The sequence below is a fragment of the Coturnix japonica genome, chromosome 7 (assembly GCF_001577835.2).
Source record: "Coturnix japonica isolate 7356 chromosome 7, Coturnix japonica 2.1, whole genome shotgun sequence".
NCBI lineage: Eukaryota > Metazoa > Chordata > Aves > Galliformes > Phasianidae > Coturnix > Coturnix japonica.
The window spans coordinates 16,541,120-16,560,877 of record NC_029522.1 but is presented as its reverse complement, the minus strand read 5'-3'; the positions used below and the strand labels follow the sequence as shown (position 1 = coordinate 16,560,877).

The following is a 19,758-nucleotide window of genomic DNA, read 5'->3' as shown; positions in this document are numbered from 1 at the left end:
ATTCAATATTGAATAAGATATTCAATATTCAGTATTTCAGAACTATCTTTCTATATCTACCGACACTACATATCTTCTACTTATAATTTTTAATATTGTCTATATCTAAAGCTGTGCCTGTTTTTAAAGATAATAGAATGTATAAATAAAAACATTTTCCATCACTGCAATGGATGTTGGTTATACTAATAAAGGTTAGTAATTACTCAGTTAAGACTACTGTTAAATAAGATAGCAAAATACGAAGAGATCTAAATATAGAAAATAGCAACACAATGAGACTTCTTACAAATCCTGATGGTCTGCAGCCACTTATTTGAATGAGAAGTGCACCAGAGATGTGTAAAAAGCAGTGTGTAGAAAACAACAGGTAGCTCCTTCTTTCCTTCTGACACTGCTGTTAGAAGGTGCCCAATTCTATTAGAAAGGACCATGTTTAAATAAATTAATTTTCTTTTAAACTGAAACAAAAAAATCCACTTTGTTTGCATGTGCCATGTAGAGTTCTTCTAACCACAATATATCGAAGTTAGGAACTCCGTGTAATTAAAAGACGACAGGACAATTGCTTGGAAGTATAAACACAGTTATATAATATAGAACAAAGTATCATGTGAGAATACATTTCTAAAAGCATTATGCAGCTATGGTAAATAGCACAAGACAATCAGTAGCTGTTAAGTACTGGGGGAAAAGTAGCTACCACTTAAAAAATATGGTCATTGCCACCAAAAGGAACATCAGCTTTTGGTTTGACTCGTCTTAGGAAAGTTTCTAGTTTTACATTATATAGATGTATATTTTATAAGCTTCTAAGTAACAGCTCCTCAGATGGTGCGATGGGGACTACTTAAAAGATCCTCAGTGTACAAAAGCCTTTTCCACCACTCTTATGGCATATGGGTGAGGAAGGTCACAGTGGGGGCAAATTTAAGAGGGCTGCAATTTACTCCTATTCTAAGGTCCCTTTATGTTACTGAAGTGATGTAAATGTTTAAGCGAGAAGCAAGTTTAGAATTACCAAATGAAAGGGACTAATCTCCAAAAGCTCCCTGCCCCATGTGTCTTGGCACACAGAGAAGTTTTCATGCTGCCATAACTGAAAGGCAGAACTTGCTGTAGTGCTATTAGGGTCTGCGGAAGGAAGCTACTAAAATCTCTTGCTGGTCGTCACTCTTTAAGAGTTAAATATATTGCAAGTTTTCATAACAGGACTTAAAGTCTTACTTTTTTAAAATATTAAGAACAGGATGTTGTGAACTATTAAGCAAAACACATTAATGTTTCAGGATAATATATGTGAAAGAAAATAAATTGGAATGAAATAATAAATAAAAAAAACAAATGAGAACATCTGAGCAATATGTGCTGATCAGGACCATCAGACTGACATATCTCCTGCGCTGCTTCTCCCTATTTCTTGGGGCACATTATGCACCTGTGTTTGTATCTGATCTCATATATTTTCAGAACTATCTTTTTAAAAAATTCAATTTGTTTTTGCACATTAACTGTGAAAATCTGTTCTGCCACCTTGTCACCAGCAGTACAATGCTGAGGAAATGGCCTTTAATAATCTAAAGAGATATATGTGCACTAAAGATGAGAATAACTCACCTAAAGGGTGTTACATGGTGAGTGTGAAATGAATCAGCCAAACAGCAGCATTTTATATAACAAGGAAAATGTTATATATTACCCTTTCCATGCAATTCAAGAGGACTTAAAATATGACACAAAATCTTTTGAAGTCCATTTCTGATGACTGAGATTGATACAAACTCAATAACTGGGAAGAAGAAACAAGAAGGACCTAGGGAATGCATCTAGAGAGCATGTGCCTTTTGTTCGTTCTTGTTATTTAATGTTCTGAAGCTGTTAACTCAGCCCCATTCAGAAAAGCACTTAATCATAAGCTGAAATTTTATTGGTTTCGGCAGGACTTAAGTTTCAGTTTAAGCTCTTCTTTGAGTTATATATTACTATTTTATATATTTTTTTTACTTCTTTATGAAATTTATGAAATTAATATGACTACTCCAAATAATGCATTACTCAGTGTAAGATAAGCTTTTGGTTTTCAGATAACTGGTGTAATTCCTGACTGGAAGGCTTGCTTCTGTTTAACTGAAACAGTTGATAAACTCTCACTATGCATAATAATGATGTGCACCACACTATCAATAAAGCATTGTTTTCCCCTTTATTTTCAGAAAGGAGAGATGAAACCACAAAGCACTAATACTGCTAGAGCTCCCTAGGACCTATGCCAGTATAAGAGCATAGTTTAGTTATTGGACTGTTTTCAAAATAACGTCATTTTCCATCCAGATACTTTGCAGATTAATGGGCAAGGAGAATGCATACATTATGTAGGAAAAGTTTTGTTATTTTTGATGAGGAATCATAACAAATACTTCTTGTTATATTCTGAAAAAAAAATAAGAAACTGACCTGCATGCATGAGTTCGTATAAATTGCCATTTGTGGTTGTACTGCATCTTCTAATGCCATTAATTCATCTGCAGCTACTCACCAATTTAATGAGTCCTTAACTTTTAGCGTCTCTAAAGCCCACACCCAGATGTACAGCAGAAGAAAGCAAGGAGTGAACCGAAGGACTCTTGGCTCTTGCAGAATTTTAACTTTTGTCACATTGTGGGAAAAAAGTGAATGAAGGCTTGTCCTTGGAACAACAGAATCCTCTTGTTCTTGTCTGCACTGCCCTGACTTCACTACAGCGTTTATTCAATGAGACAAAACTTCTGCTGAACTACCTACCTTCAAACCCTATTCTAGCCTAAGGATGCTCTGCCCACATTTGTCTCTTGTTTTCTATGCCATTTCTCCTCATCCTGTGGTCAAAAAGATGGATCCAGTGAACTTAGATTGCAAGAAATTCTATAGCGCATCAAATGAGCATGGACTGCACCTCCACAAGGAGGAAGGTTTGTTAGCACAGGTCATGACATTCATTGGAGGGGAGATAAAAACAAGCAGCAACATTGGATCTGTGTAACAAATGGTCAGATTTACTCAGCACCATTTATCAAAGAATAAATATTCTCAAAAATGATTTTTTAAGGCAGTACACATAAGAAAATTTTATTTCCAAAAGTTTTGGACAAGAGATCTACAGAAAAGAAACAAAGAATTGTCACAGATCAGAACTGTGGGTCAGAAGCTGAAAGTAGAGTCAGACAAAGTAGTCAGCTTTTGTCACAGAAGTTGTTACCAGCAAAGTGTCTCTGTGTTCCATAGGAATTAACAATGGTTTCACTAGGAATTTGAAAAAAAAAAAAAAAAAAAAGTGAAAAGCAAGTAGAAAAATTTTCAGGTGGCATTATTTCATGTTACATACAAAAGAGCTGTAGAAGTAGAGGAATCATTCAAGCACAGAGATTAAGCCCAGGTTAAGATATGAGATACACAGAAGGCTGTATGAAGCAATCTGAAATCATCTAATGTTAGCATTAAAACTGTTTTGCTTCTTATATTTGAAATAGCTTTTCAAGTTAAACTTATGGCAAATGAATACTTCATAAGAAAAAAAATACTTACGAGTAAATTGACACACATTCTTTTAGATGAATTTACTCTGTACATTTTTTTGTAATATTTAAAACCATACACAGCATAGAAAGTTATAAATGGTAGAGTTTTAATATTAGACTAAGGAAATATAGAACATTTTCACCATGACCCCAAAAGATGCTTTTTAGTACAGTGTTGTTTTAATATAGATCAGTTCCTTGATCTTATTTTCCACACAGCAGTTGTGCCAGCACAACAGAAGGGATGGCACAGGCTGGAAACAGCAGCTGGGGGAGTGGGGAGGAAGGAGCTGGATCTGTGTGAACTAACCTTGCTGCTAAGGAAATGTGCTGGTTAACAACATCAACACGTACAGGTAACGCTGCTTCCTTTACTGGAATTGCTTAATAGAAATACAATTTGTATCTGCAAAACCAGATCTAAATTACTGAAAGGAAGTTGCGAACTGAATGTGTATTTTTTTACATAAGCAAGCACAAAGTTAATTAGAAGAGATTACCAGCATGAAAATACTGTTACCAGAGTTAGTCAACAGAATAAGTTCAGCTGTGAGCAAAAGACACTTCTCTTGAAGAAGGAGAAGATGGGGAATTGAGACAGCTGTCATCTTCAGGGATAGATTCAACAGCCGACAGTGATTTGTAATACTCATCCTCTCCATCAAGCACTTTGATTTGGCTTGAAAGAAAACAAACAACATTGATTAAGTTAAAAAAAATCAATTATGTGAATAGCTTCAGAAACAAAAACTTCTCTTCAGATGCAAAAATGAAAGGTGCTAATACAAGGAAAAAAAAGAAGGCTAGAGTGATTTGATTAGAAAGATGTAGCTTTTACACATGCCTTTTACATTGCTACTGCTGCTTACAATTGGAATCTGGTTCTAAGGATCAGTGAAAGGCTCTACAGTTTTTCTTTTTTAGCTATACAGAATGATAGATCAGCTGTTGGCATCAAATGGACATTTCACTTGAGCAATGTGGCTTTTTCTTTTTTTTGTCTGTATGCGTACCATGTATGTGGTGTTATTTTGGTAATGCATTTCAGCTGACAGTTTACCGTGCATATGAACCAAAGAACATATTACTAATCTTCGGGCAAAGCCTTATTGATACTAAGGGTCCTTCATTTTCTGGTGAAATACAATGAGAATTGCGGTCTCATATCAGTACTTTTGTCCCCGAAACAGGAATACAGACTTTTTAAAATAGTGGAGAGAAACTGAGTAAATTAAATTCTGCTCAGTCATGCAAAATTTTGGGCTTTAACCTTGACCAAAAGACCACCTACTCATCTGGTTATATTCATAAGATTGATTAACAAGTGAGAAAATATTACAGAAGCTTCTCATGTAGTCTCAGAGTAGATGCTTTTGCAAGACCCAATATATATTTGCCCTCACTGGTCCATGTCACCAGTCAGCAAAATGTTTTTGTATCTCAAAAGTAGCCAGTTGGACTTCCATATACTGTTTTCAATTTCTACCTATTTCCAGGTGGTAACTGTCCATGTGACAACAAGGACTGACTCAGCTGAATTGAGAAGAAGTAACACTCTCTTGGGATAAGGGGCCTCTTAAAATGTGCTCTCCCAGGAAGGCTGAAGCCCTTTGCGAGTGAGGAACTGCAAAGCTGGTCATATTCTATGTTAGAGGACTTCATGTTCAACACCTTTCATCTGGCATCACTCCTTAGTGATTTTAAAACATAAAGATTATTTTTGTAGGAGTACTCAGAGAATGCTGGGGAGCTGTTTTGAAAGAATCAGTTCTAGTATCTGCAGACAGCACTACATGCGAGTTTTACATTTGCTTCTGTAGAAAACGTCCAATGTCAGTGCACAGAGATATGTTAATTGTTTATTTTTAGAAGCCTCTCTAGAAAGTTTTGCATATTCTGTAATATCACAAAGGACTTCTTCTGTTTACAGTTGCTTAGAACTAAGAAGATAGATATTTACCCAAGTTTTCTTGGCTTCCTCTTGCTCCCTTGATATTCTAGAGTTCCCTGTGGAGAGGGCCAAGAACACACAGTCAAAGCAAAGCAGCAAGTCGTTAATTTTTAATTCAAAGTGATTTTGTGTTGAATGCAAGCAGATGCTGATAATATCAGAAGTCACAGCATAATTTTTTTGATCAAAGGGCTCAAGTGAGCCTGATGAAGCATGCATCTTGCTCGTCTTTGATAAACCACATCAATTATTCACCGTGAAGGCAGACATCCTGACATGAAAGCAACAGATAAAGAGCATAAGCACATGTTCGAGACGAGAGCAGAAGAACGTGGGGGTGGGGCTGGAGGGGTTGAAACAGGTATTAATAACAGAATTATTAACTGGAAACAAAGCCAGTAAAACAGCTTTATTGCCACTTTGAACTCACATTTAACTGGTTATAGTACATGTTGTCCTCAGGGCTATTCAGCATTTTGGGCTGCTGACATCGTCGACGAGGTGTTCTCAGCTTCTGTTCAAGACAATTTTCTGAACCTACAGTAAGATAATACAATTTAGTTTTAAGCTGTGCCAGGTGCTGTGAACGTCTTAGGGTACTTCAGTCAGTAAACAGTCCTTTCTTCTGTCCTGTTTGGTCCCAGATCTATTAGCAAGTCTATCCTATTCAAAGTGAGCACAAGAAACTTGGGAAATCTTTGTTTTCTGTTTTGAAACTTAGTTCAAACACAAGTTTTTAAGCATAGCTTCACTTTTACTTTTAAAACCTTTTTTTTTTTTTTTTTTTTTTAATGCTTCCCTCTGTATAAATCCCACAGCTCCACACTCCTTTCACTCTTTATCTTAGTATCTTCTGCAATCTAAGCAGGAAATGAGGATACCATGACCAGCCAGGGATACATCGCTAAGCAGCAGCAAAGATGCTTTTCTGCAGTAGGAGGTAATAAAGCTCTTTGACTTATGAGACATACTCTATTATCACCATTTTTATTATAGAGAAAGGCTACTTTTTGATGTGGCTCTCTGCTTAATCGGAGTAATCAAACTAGTTTGGAATTACACTTTCTTAATATAATTTGTGGTGTGCTGTAGAGTAACAGTTGCTTAAAGCCATCTGGAAAGCAGAGGCTAAAGATGAAGGAAGTATTTCGGAAAGATTCTGAAAAGAACCAACAGCCTTTTTATTTTCATTTGTCTTTTTTTTTTTTTTTTTTCCCCTCCAAATTAAGGATGAAAGGCGTTATGGTGCATTGCACTGTATTTCACCAGGAGTTTCTGCGGCACATCCTCAAGATTACCAGAACAAGTGCTTTCAGGATGAAACAGAAGCACTATTTACTGTAAGACAGAGTGGTGGGTAAATAAAGGTCGTTCATTTTTCACATCATTCTCTCAATATCTTTGAATTTTTTGACATCTCCTTGCTAAAAGTTATCTTAATGATAGTGTGAACAGAGAGTTTTTGGTGGCACATTTGCACTCCATAATGCATGGGAAATGTGCTCTGACACAAAGGAGCCGCACAAAGATCAAGCAGTGCAGGAGCTCCTTTAAATGTTTCAAACCTGAATTCAGTGTGCCTTGTGCAGATGTAGGGCTCTCATCTCACAAATCCATGTTTAAGTTCTGGTGTTAACAAGCAGGTAAACAAAGAAAGTTCATCATATACTCAGGTTCACAGTCTGAAAATACTGCATTTTTCTGCAGTTTCTGAGGGAGGTCCAGGAAGAGGTCACACTTTGGCCTTTGCAGCCTGAGGACTGTTGTATATCTTTTTTCACTGTCTTTTTTCCTTCTCCTCAGTAAAATCTCTAAGACATAGTTTCCTCTCAGTATGGAACTGTGGTTCTTGTGTGGGAGAGGATCACTTGTTCTGAGCGCACCATCATCTCCTCTCACAATGCCTGGCAAGTTAAATGGCACCGAAGATCTGACTGCACAGCTGCGTCTGCAGCCATGTTCCATTCTTCCTGTTTGCTGTGGAAGTTATTCAAATTGATCTTAGAGCCTTCTGCTGAATCAGGTTAGTAGGGGCTGCAATCTTTGTCAGCAATGTGTTAAATTGTAAGGCCATATAAATACTCTTTTTTGGGGGGGTAGTGTAATTCTTGAATAACACTCCAAAAATTACTTTTTTTTTCATCTATCAGGAGGCCAGTATGAAAAAAGCCACGGCCTCACAAATTCTTCATACTTTCACACATCTCTCCGCAGCTTGCCAAAAGTAAGCGTACACCACATAAATATTTGTAAGTTCTCATAAAGTACTGCAACATGATGGGGGGGGGAGGGTGGTGGTGTGTGTGCTTTTGTCCTTTCCCCCAATATGCCGTTGTGGCCTTTATGTTATTTTTCAAAACATCTGTATGGTCTTCATTTTTAAAATGTCTTTTATTCATTAGGATTCTGAAACACTAATATTTTGTTCTAGCTTTTTATATTGATGCTTAATTATTTCTGTATTCCATGGGTGGTCTGCAGCTTGTGTCCTCCAAAGGAAATACCCTTTCAGTGGGCCCATTTGTCTTAGTGCTTTGCAGCATACTACATGAACAGTAAAAAATCTGGTAACATTTATCATAAACTACCATATCTGGAGAAAACTGTATTAACATGTGCTCAACACTCAGCAGTTGAATAGGCAGTTTAAATGGTGTTCTATAACATTTTGCTTTGATGGCAAACTCAAAGCCTCCAATAGGAAAAGCTAAGAGCAGCAGCACCAACGTCATTAACAGTGCATTGTCTGTGTTGCACCCCAACTGTACCAAGAGCCCAGCATGCCTGGACTCCCAAGTTTCCTACAGAATCAGAGAGTGGATAAGAGAGTGCACACATGCGCTTCCTTCAGGCTGTCCTTTAGCACCAGTCTGAAGTAAGGTAACTGCCTCCCTTTTGTCCAGAAGAAAACTTTTCTTCCACTGAGCAGAAAATCCTCATGTTGCAATTTCCCAATTTCAGTCAGTAAATCCTTCATGATGGTGTATAAATAACAAAGTGGGTAAATCCCCTCCTGACAAGCGCGCTATGTCAACTGATCCAGCCAGCATGGAGCAGACAGAGCTTCTGAGTGTCCTTTCCTTGCTTGAACCTAGAGAGGCAGACACACGTGGGTGAAAATCCCTAAATCATAGAATCATAGAATAGCTGGGGTTGGAAGGGACCTCAAAGATCATGTAGTTTGAACTCCCCTGCTGGAGTAGACTGGGAGCAAAGTGAAGGGCTACTCCACACAAACAAGGAAATGGTTCTATCATTGAGTGCAGAATTGTTTTAGAGAGAGTCCTGTAAACTGCAGAATGAGAACAATTTGAGATCTGGCCAACTTGCCTTATGTTGAAAAAGTTTAAAATGTGATGTTTCATTATTTCAAAGGAAGGATAAGAGTGATTTGAACCAAATCTAAGCCCCTGTATAGAAGGATTACTGTCGGTGGAGGGCTTTTCACTTTAGGAAACTCAGGTCAGAAATGTCTGAAGGCCATGAGGTGTATGATGGAAATTCAAGATGAGATTGGAAGGCTTTAGAAAACCTGTATTTTGCCTAATGCTGAAGTTAAAAACTATTCAAGATAACAGATAGGTCTCTTCTGACCTAATGTGAATTCATTTCTTTGTGAGTCAATCTGCAGAAGATTTTTTGTAGATTTGTTGATTTCTGGTGTCTACTTTCACCTTTAAATTTCCATGCATTTCTTCTTGGCTTTTGTATGGCTGAAATGGAAATATTTTTCTTCAGTTAGCCATCACATCCATCACACTGACAATCTTCATAAGATCTCTTGGCTTGGAGATTGGACGATTAGCAAGTTTCATACGCCATACCTTATTTAGATGATTTTTCTGTTTAGAAATCCATTCTTTCAATAAACTGCAAAGGACTTTTTCAAAGCCGCACAAGCTGACAAATAGTCAGATTTATGGTAAAACTTTGAAATGCACTTTAGCTACGAGACAAGAACTTCTGCATTGAGGATTTGAGCCCTGACTGATGCTTACAGAACAGCACCTGAAAAAAAAATGTTTTTCCAATGACTTCACTCTGATACACAGAGAAAATCTCATGCAAGGTGTCCCATTTGCCCTGTTTGTCTCGATATTGAAAACTTGTAGATAGGCACTGTGCAGACTCTTCAGAGGAACTGCAAATCATTGGATTCTGTTCCTGAAATGAAACTTGGGTCTTCTTCAATTCATGATTAAGTCTTTGCTTCAAAAACCTCTTGATGCCGGTGACCTTGCCAAACACTTCTAATTCTTCCTATATGGCAAATACTGCTGAGTAAATCGTGACCTGCATTTGGAAGTTGTAAAATCCATAAATGTGAGTCAGGTTGTTTTAAGACTGGTGCAGCACAGACAGGGCACTAAACTCTGGATGACATCTTACTTTTAGCAAGGAATGCAGTGAAGGGATCTTTGCCAACATGCCAGTGCTACAAAGCAGGCTGTGTTGCTCACTCCCTTGCTGAAGAGACTCCATCCACTCCAACACATGCTGAGGAGAGGAGTTAGCACTCAGTTTATTTCTGAAGCCATTTGTGCAAAACAGGTTTGGAAGGCACTGGTCTTGTATTTGTCTCTTTCAGGTGAACAGAAACTTAATAACACAGGAAGAGCAGTCTTTCTCTAATTACTCGGACACAGGGAGTTTTATCATATAAGGACAAAGGGCAGCTTGGTACAGAAAAAGGGGCCATGTTTACTATTAACAGAGTAAGCAAATAAAGTAGATAAATCAGTATGACCAAGAAAAATAGTAAGCATGTGTCTGATTTCCAATCTATAATATCAGATGAAACATGAAAGTGCAACCCTTAATTATAAGCAAATATTAGCACAGACTCATGGGATCTCATCATAACATCTCAAGGTCTACATTCATGAAAATTTAAGCAATGTTTAAAATCATGTTAATTTCTTCTTTGTTTGTTTCTTTTCCTGCCAGTCTAATTTATTCCAAAAGACTTTGGTTCTCAAATCTGGATATATTGATCATGCCTATGTAAAACATTGTTATAGCCTGGGGAGAAGACTTTTGTGGAAAAAAATTGTCTTTGTTCTCCTTTGATAATTTATATGTATTTTGATGTTTTCAAGCATTCCCAGTTCTGAATCATTTTCCAAGCAGCAAGTTAACTTTACTTTTTCTCTTGAAGTCTTGTGCAAATACAGAAATGACCTCACTCACAATGATAATATACATCCTCCTCCTGGACTGGCTGCTAAGTGGGTAATTACGTGCAGCATGCTGATTTCAAGGAATAGTTACATTTTCTTCTGTGCCATACAAGCCTCTTCAAGAAAAGGACCCAAGGGGCTAGTGATTCTGGTCCCGCTCCTGTCAGTACTAAATGAGAGTGACTGAGTATCGCTTAAGCAGTAAAAAAGCTGTCACTGAACTAGGCTTCATGATTTTAATTATTTCAGCTTTATCTTTAAAGAAGAGAAATTTACAAGGAGCACATACTGCTGTCAGGCCACGAGTATTCACACAAACACATTTTTTGCTTTCTCATTCTGATGCTTCTCCACCATTTGCACAAATTTGCATCACACCTCAACCACAAGAGGAGAGGAAAATGAAAAACTTGGTGGAGAACCAGAGTGAATACTCAGGTAGTATGAACTATACTCAGTCAGGAGCTTTAATTAACTCCTCTTGTGCCTGCCTGACTGCCATACTTAAGCCAGCCCACACAGTACTATCTTGCACACCCCTATATTAAACTACATTGTGACTGTAGTTTGTGCATACACAGGGAGATACCAGGCCCACAGCACAAGGTACCTGCACACTGTCTGTTAAGTGCTACCTACTTTGAAAATGTTAGAAACAAGGACAGCATAATGGATGGAATAGGCTTCACAGATCAAGTGCTGTAGAGTAATCCCATAGCTGTCTCATATGGGAATAATGAAGCTACCACATCTATACATTATAAATATTAAATATATTATATTAGTTAAAAAAACAAACAAACAAAAAACAGCAACAAAACAACAACAACAAAACAACACAACAACCAAAAGACAATCAAGAATTAGAGGATGATGGAAAACACCATCTCTGAAATCAAAGACAGTCAGATGGGAAGACAACACTAGCTAGAAGAAAGAAAAAAGATGAAAAATGAATAAAATATGATACTGAGAAACTAAGGAGTAGAAGAAAAAGAAAGAGACAACTACTAATGGTACAGCATTAGAACCTAAGTTCTGGCAACAAAGGATTTGATTAACCTAGTAACATCAGGAGCCTGGAGGCAAATTGGCGGATTTAACACTATTAACAATTGTAATTCTCTCCAGGATACCTCATAGTTACCTGGCAGTAACTCCAGTATGTTCAATAAGGCCATCCACGCTGTTGATATACTGAGGTATAATACAATTGACAACCATTCTTGCCACCAAATTCCCTTACTCCCTTCCTCTGCAGAGGAGTGTCCAGAAATATTTATGGGGGTCGGTACTTTTCATGCTGCTAGTGGCAGGCATGTATGGAAAGAACAATAAATCACATGTTCTTCAAGGAGTTAGAAGGCCTCAGTCCTTGCTTACTTACAAAATATCTTACTGGAGCTTGGCTCAAGTGTTTCTAAGGAAAAAGCTGTTAACTAATTAAAAAATATGTACACATTAATGCTTACAAAGAGAGATTAATTCTTAGTAAATCCTGCAATTCCTATGTACTCAAAGCTCTTGCTCAGATTCAGTAGTATTAAGAATAATAAGTTAGATTTAATTATCTTCAGTGAGAAGTGCTTTGTAGTCTTAAGTCCATCGCTCTAAATTTCAGGATTCACTGAAAACACAGAAAATCTAGAGGGGCAAAAAGTCCTATCAAAGACAGTTATGAAACAAAATAAAATCTAGCTTCATGATCACCTCAGATCCCCCACACAAATGTGGTGAACTACAATTCTGTTTATTCAGATGGAGTGTGTTCCTAGTGCCAAGACCCATAGACTGCTAGGGAAATTAATGTAGCCTCTTTGATGTCATGTGCATCCCAGAATCAGCAACACACTGCTAAAACTGTGAGCACAGCCTTTTGTTTATAGCCCTAAACAGAACCATTTGAATACATGCACTGAAAGAACTCATAACAGGAGCAATGCGTTTTCTTCCACCCAGTGATTCATTACTTACGGCTTCGTTTTGGATACTGCAGTTCCATGCAAAGACATATGCTTTAGATTATAAAGCACATTAAGCAAATCATAAGTTTTTCAAGATGGTATGTAAAGGCTGTTTTTTGCATCTGTTTGTTGCCAAAGACCCAGATGATACTGTGATTAGAACAACAAATATTTTATGTGAAATCAATCATTTAGCTGTCTCTGAACCTCAAGACAATGACTTTTAGATACACTTTGTTGGGAAACAAGATGCATAAATAGTTAGAATCTTGGCTTTGGTTGTTTTTTCCTCTTCCAACACAATTTTGATCATTCAGTTTTTGTCAGTTCTTTCAGTTTCTATTGTGACTGACTTAACTATAGAGTGAAAATGCAAAGATAAAACAAAGCATGCCAAAGAACTAAACCCTCAGCGACTAACACAGATGAGATCCAAACCTGTCATCAAATAGCATGCTTCTACCAGGACAGTCCTGAAGATGTCTTCCTATAATCATTGAATATACACAACATTTCATGTGTCCTGACTGTAATAACATCTACAAGAGAGTTTCAGAGGTGTGACAAACAGCCAACTAACCAAAGCCAAAGAGGTTTACACAAATGCAACTTTAATTTTAGGGAAAAAGTCATGCAAAACCATTTTGAATGGCAGAAACTAGTTCTGGTCAATGAAGAAATGTTAACTCATAATATTTCTTCTTATTCTTAAATACAACCCAAAGCAGTTACAGAAGCTGCTTCTTATTAGTTCTTTTCAGAAGAGACAGTTACTGATGAAAAACAGGATGTTTCAGGTATGCTGGAGTTAGTACATATCACAGCACATTTCCTAGTTTTAGAAGAGCTGTTTGATCCAGTAACTACCAGGTGATAAGAAATAGCTGTTTCACATTACCTTGTGAAGTAAGTGATGCCTCTCCTGCTTTTTGAGCGATGCTGGATAATCAATATGAGTGACTGAAAAAAATTGCAGGAGAAAAGCCTACTGAAAGCAATTAAATACAAAGAGATAACTTCTGGATTGGGAAATCCCAGAGCCACAAACCATGCTAGGCTGGGGTGTGTACTGGGCAAATCTCTCTGCTTGCCCTACTTTTACACTATACTCAAAGATTTTGCTCTTGGTTATTCACAGAGAGAGAAAATCAGACTAAACAGACTATGCTCCTTGCTAGGTTTTCATTTGTGAGGCTTACAACTTTGAAACAAACAGGTAAGAAATCCACTCCAAATAAATGCAAGTAGCTCAAAACCCCAGGAAACACCTCAGCATGTGGTTGAGGTAACTCCTCACAGCATCTGCATCACAGTCTTCAGTGCAAAGATGATCTCAAAATTAACATATCATATTGTACTATGCATGCTTTTTTGATCACACTACATGAGGTTAGCACAAGCTTCTGGAAAGCAGTAGCAGAAAACCCAAGCAAAAATGAATACAAAGGCAAGCTGGGCATTTTAAAATTTTCTGGACATGCCCAATTTTCTGTTTCTGTAAGTATTACTTTGAGATACTAATCTTGAAAGGTAAATGCTTGGAAACCCACACAGGCACTGTGTGCCCAGAGGTTTGCTGTGACTCAAGTTTTTCTCATCAGCAGGGCATCATAGCTGGGACTCAGCCTGTTGGTGCAGTTTATGTATTTAGTGAAGTTAAGGAAACAGGATTTCTGAAATAACCTCAGGTGACTGCTAGACTTCCTGATCTTCCAAAGTAAAATCACATACCATGATAATGATATGAGAAATTTTCAAAATTGCTCAGAAGCAAAAGATCTTTAAAAATATCCTTTGAAATACAGCATCAACAATGGAAATATTATTTCCACACAATAAGATAACAGCTGTTACTTAAGAGAACAGCTAGGATGACAACTGTGTTGATCTGATTGATTAAATAGCTTTGGAATCTTTAAAGCACCATGACAGCATCATCAATTTCTGATAAATTCTCCAGTGCACAGTTGGATCTGCTAATGCACAAGTTTTCCAACTGTGGATTGTGGATCTCTCAAGAACTATCATGAGTTAATATGCCTCAGAAAATTTACTGGACACTTGGCATTGGTTCCACTTCTTTCCAGCCACAAGGTACTGGGCGAAAAAGATGACTCCAACATAGAATATAAACACTGTGGTTAACTTTTGAAAATAAAAAGTCAAAATATTCAGTACATTAGAGACCAGTAACAGAACAGAAATACCTTTCTAACACTGCTTCTCTACAGGGCCAACTGCTGAAGCTGCCAAAAGTGCATCATACAAATGTAGGGAGCTATGCAAGCAAAAGTAGGACAGGAGGCAATCTGTGAGTTCATACTCTTGTTACAGCATGGTTCATAACAGGCATGTGTTTCAGAGTTGCTGTCCTAGCACATAGCCTGGATGCTTTTAAAAGTAATCCCTCACCTTCTTCCATACTGTAATAATAGCATTTTTATCCCATATCCTCAGAGATTAAGCCACTTGATTGACTTTGAATTCTGGACACACAGGAAATTTGTATTAATTTAGCATAATGATGAGGCGCAATAAAGGCTCTGTGGAACCACAACAGCACAGTCTCTAAGGTTTTGTTCGTTACAGAAACACAATTTGCATATCTAAAGGCTTGAAACCATGGGTCCATATTGATACAAGTAGTATCTCAAATTTGAGTGTAGCAGATTCAGCATATATTTCAAAGAATAAATAGTAGAAGACCAAGATAAAACTCTCAGTAGATTTCTTCATTAAAAAAGGTTTTTTTCTGAAATCAAGGTAGTTGGCAGCAGTAACTTTTAAAGGAAATATTAAAGAAAGCTTGACTGAAAGCAGTGAAAAAGCCACTAGATTAGAGATTTGCTTCCTAGTTGCTGCAGTCATTTGTTTGACATTGTCAGTGTTGGAAGTGAAGAAGGTATTCAGATTAGGCAAGGGAAACTAATGCTACTGGCCTGCGTGCTACAGAGACCCATTCCTTTAAAGGGGTGTAAATTGTTACTGGAACACCTAACATTAGACCTACAATTAGTGATGGTTCCCAAATGATATACAAATCAAACTCAGTCCAGTAAATTCACAGGGAGCATTTTGAAAGAGAAACCAAAGAAGCATGAGCAAACTATTCAGACAATAACAGAACTAGAAAAAAAGTAGGGATGGAAAAAAACTTTAGGCATTAAAGGCATCTCTGCCATATGAAAGAGCACCTAGTGCTTTTATCTCCTTCCAAATCTAAATCATTACCATTTACTCGTAAATTATGCTATGAATCTATGGTAGAATTCTGACACATAAAAACAAAGGGACAGTATGTCAAGACTCTGGAGCAGAGAGGTGTAATTCATTAACTTGCATCCAGAAAAGGTAGGCAAGAGCTTCCAGTAGTGGGAAGATCTATTCAGGAAACAAGGAGAGGTGCTCAAAGAAAACTGAGGCAGCTCTGCCAGGAGTCTCAGCACTGGCACGCTCACTCTCAATAAAGCAGTTCTCAGCTGTGTATTTCATGTACCATCTGCATTAAGAGTTTGGGAGTGAATTCAGAGCATTAGTTCCTTTCATCCAGTGCTTCCCCAAAACATTAAAAAGAAACTCTGGCCAAGAACTTTAGCTCACAGGAACAGAGGAAGACATACACCTGTGCATATACAAATAAAGTGAGCTGACTTTCTGATATTAGTGACTAACTTCTGTGACAATACGTTTTGTTCTGAAATTATACTCCTTGACAGGGCACAGCTTGCTGCAGTATGTCAGCCCACCGTGTCATACTCTCCTCTGAACACAGATTTACACGAGTGTCACTTATTTTAAATTGGTAAATTCTAAACGACTGGAGTTCTTGTTTCTCTTATGAACATACGACTGTTTTTGGCGACTTTGATGACACTTTATTCCTCAAAGCTAAACAAACCCTCCTTTACCAGAGTGGTGACTTTCAGTTTCAAACTGAAACAATAACACGGCTGTTTTTTGAAATGTTTCAGCTCATTCCTTCCTGAAAGGAAGGTTCCTCTATGGTGCCTCAGTGCAGGTACACAAAATTTCTTGTCACTCCATACCAAATAATTTATAAAGTTTACTTTGGGAGTTGATTTGGGTATGTTTTCCACTTCATAACTCCTTGATTTTTTTTTGATTTTTTTTTTCCCCAGTTATTTCTTTCAGTTCAGTACTACATTCTTGGCTGGTAATAAACTAATATATCCCTGTAGAATAACTTGAGATACAACAACATCAAATTCTGTTTGTGTCCTGATTCTGCTCTTGGTCTATGGGTACTGCAGAGCTAATTGAGTTTGAATTAACAGTTTTACTTGCTACTGTTCACTCCCTGTGTGAATGACCACCAAAGGACTATACAGAGTTGCAATATAAGTAAACTAGTACACTGCAAGTATACCTATTGCCATGTAATGCCACTTCTGATTTGTCTGCCATTGGTACATGAGCAGTCTGGTCATATTAACATAACTCTATTCCATAACATATCCTGCTTCTCAGTAGGACTAATTAGCTTAGGCACGGCACTGCACTCAACCAACTACACTGCCTCCAGGGTCTGATTCACATCTAGCTTGAGAAGCTTTGCAAAAGCACTGGCATGCGCAGAGTCACTATATCATAAATTCATATTATGGACTATTTTACACTAACTTTCCCACGGAGACAAAACCTAAGATCAGCTTTACCACTGTGAACAGATTCATTGAAGTCTGCTTTAAGTAATGCTGCAATAATACTGACAATATCCTGTCCCCAGCAGAAAGGCTCATATCCAGGGAGCATTAAAGATGATGCACAACTTCGCCACTAGAATTAGTACCTCTGAAACCAGCCCCTAAATTAAGTATATGAACACAAGGGAAAAAATGGAAACTACCATCAAACCACATTGATAATTATATGGTGTAGAGAAATATTTAAATAGAATTGTGTCATATAATCTCATACTTTTCTCTTTAGAAAGGACTGTCTTAATTATTTTGATCATTGAAAGATCCTGTGAAATAAAAAGACGACGAGAAAAGAGAAATAAGTATTTCTCTTTGCTTGTAGAAAACATAAGAGATTTTAAAATTCCAGTACTCCTTTTATCAATACAATACTTGAATTAACTCACAAAGCAGTTTGAGTTTAGTGATTTCCTTCCCACAAGTGCACAATTACATGCAGGAGTACCCAGGCTAATCTCTGATGGCAATTTCTTATGCTATATTTTTCAGTAAAATAAACTCAAGAACAACTTTTGGTTTCACAGAAAGCATAACTTCCACATGTAGATGCTCAGTATTGTCTAAATTAAATGAACGTGAAACTGATGGGCGGACAGAGGCAAAATGAAGATAATCAGCAAAATTTATGTTTTCAAATGAAGTACAAAACACATAAGTCACTTCAAAGAGCCCCATAAAATTATCATTTAGAAAAAGAAATTAAATCACAATGTTGCAAAAGGCAAAGATATGACTTGTGGACCACAAGTTACAGTTCATTGTTTGCTTTCACAAGGTAGAATGGCAGGAAATTATCTCCCTCTCGTCACGCATTTCGTTTTTGATTAGGTGATTTTGCATTATTTGTAACATCAAAAAGCAGCCACAAAAATATGAGGTGCCAAAGATTTTTTTTTTTTCACTCAAGATACGGTTTTCTGTAAGAAATCTGCCTACAATGCCACATACTGCAAAACAAGATTTTCAGTTTTTACTGCAAACACTTATGCCAGCAATCCACATGAACTCAATGCATTATGTCATTCTGTAATGACAGATCACACAGGGCCTCATATGATGGGACCATTACTCCTTAAAATAACAGTTACTATTTAAAGATGCATTGGTTTGTACTGCACCACCTGGCTGAGCCAGCAAAGGACTCGCATCCCAACTGCACTCTTTGCTTTCCCTCACGGCTGCTGGGGATGCTATCAGTGTGAACAGAGAACTTGCAACACTGACCTTGAGAAGAACGTATTTTCCTGTCATCTTTGCTGCAGTGTTAAAGTTAGATGCTCGGTGATGATGTTTTAAACTTCATGCTTACTTACTTCACTGGAGCTCAGCACATGGAAGGGAAGAGACACTCAATCACATTATGAAGAGCTGCATGACTTCTTTCTCCCTTGACACAAGCAGCAGCAGTGGCCTATGGCACTGTACAAGGTAGACTCGAGTCTTCAGGTGCCAGCTGTGAATCTGGGCCCACAGAAAGGAGGCTGAGCCTTTCTGAGTCTATTCTGTAATGAAACAGCATGGCTGGAGAGGAGTCAAGGAGACAAGGATCTGAAAGAGCACACAAGGACACCTTTTCTGCCTTGATTTGTGGATGAGAAAAATATTCAAATGGAAATGTTTCATGTCCTGTCATTAATCACATAATTGAAGAGAAGGCAAAAGCCTGTACTTGGTGTAAAACCAAAGGGAGAAAAACAGCGATCCTCCCTGCAGCTGGACTTTCCTTACCATTTCAAAGAACTTTGGGTGTTTCTGTAGTTACTAATATTTAAAGAGAGACCATTACAACCACACAGCATGACCTGTTGAGCTGCATCCTGCAGCATGTGATGCTCTTTTTTGCTTTTCAGACACCTTAACAATTCTCAACGAGTATAGCTCATGGTAAACTGGGGATAAGAAGTTCTTTGCTACGTTCTGCTAAGTGTAATTATGATGGCATGTAGCTATACTTCTAATGTCTAGCAAAGACTGAAGCTGTGGCATTTTAATTTGGTGTCCACCAGAAAAATGTAAATATTGTCCATTCCCAATGGGAAAAACAAACAAAGAGCAACATCACAAGAAGTGTCTTTTTTAATGGCCTCCAGAAAGCTCTTCTAGATTAACAGTGTTTGAACATAAGAAACTGTTACAGTAGAGCACAAAGTCAATAAAATGATCTCACTAGATTTGCCAACATGCATAAGGGTTTTTATCTTTAAAAATAGCCAAGTACTTAGCTGTGTAAGCTCCAAATGAACTTTAATGGATGAAAATGCTGAAAGATTTCTGAAAGGTGTTCCTGCTTCTTGGCCATTAGCATGTCACACCATGATAGTTTAAATCTCCTTTCAGTTCTGGGTACTCAAGATCACAGCTCTCCTAATACCTAAAGAGGAGGATCGG

The 19,758-nt window shown here is 37.6% G+C and overlaps 1 protein-coding gene across 1 annotated transcript in view; it reads right to left on the bottom strand.

The window, feature by feature from the left end:
* Window positions 1-3,073: 3,073 nt before the first annotated feature.
* MYO3B (myosin IIIB) overlaps window positions 3,074-19,758 on the bottom strand; it is a 173,496-nt gene continuing 156,811 nt past the window's right edge. Inside the window, exons 36-38 of the mRNA XM_032445800.1 lie at window positions 5,936-6,042; window positions 5,515-5,561; window positions 3,074-4,233 (exon numbers count right to left, since the gene is read on the bottom strand). Coding sequence (XP_032301691.1) covers window positions 4,098-4,233; window positions 5,515-5,561; window positions 5,936-6,042 — 290 coding nt within the window. The 3' untranslated portion in view covers window positions 3,074-4,097. The remainder of the gene's footprint in view (window positions 4,234-5,514; window positions 5,562-5,935; window positions 6,043-19,758) is intronic.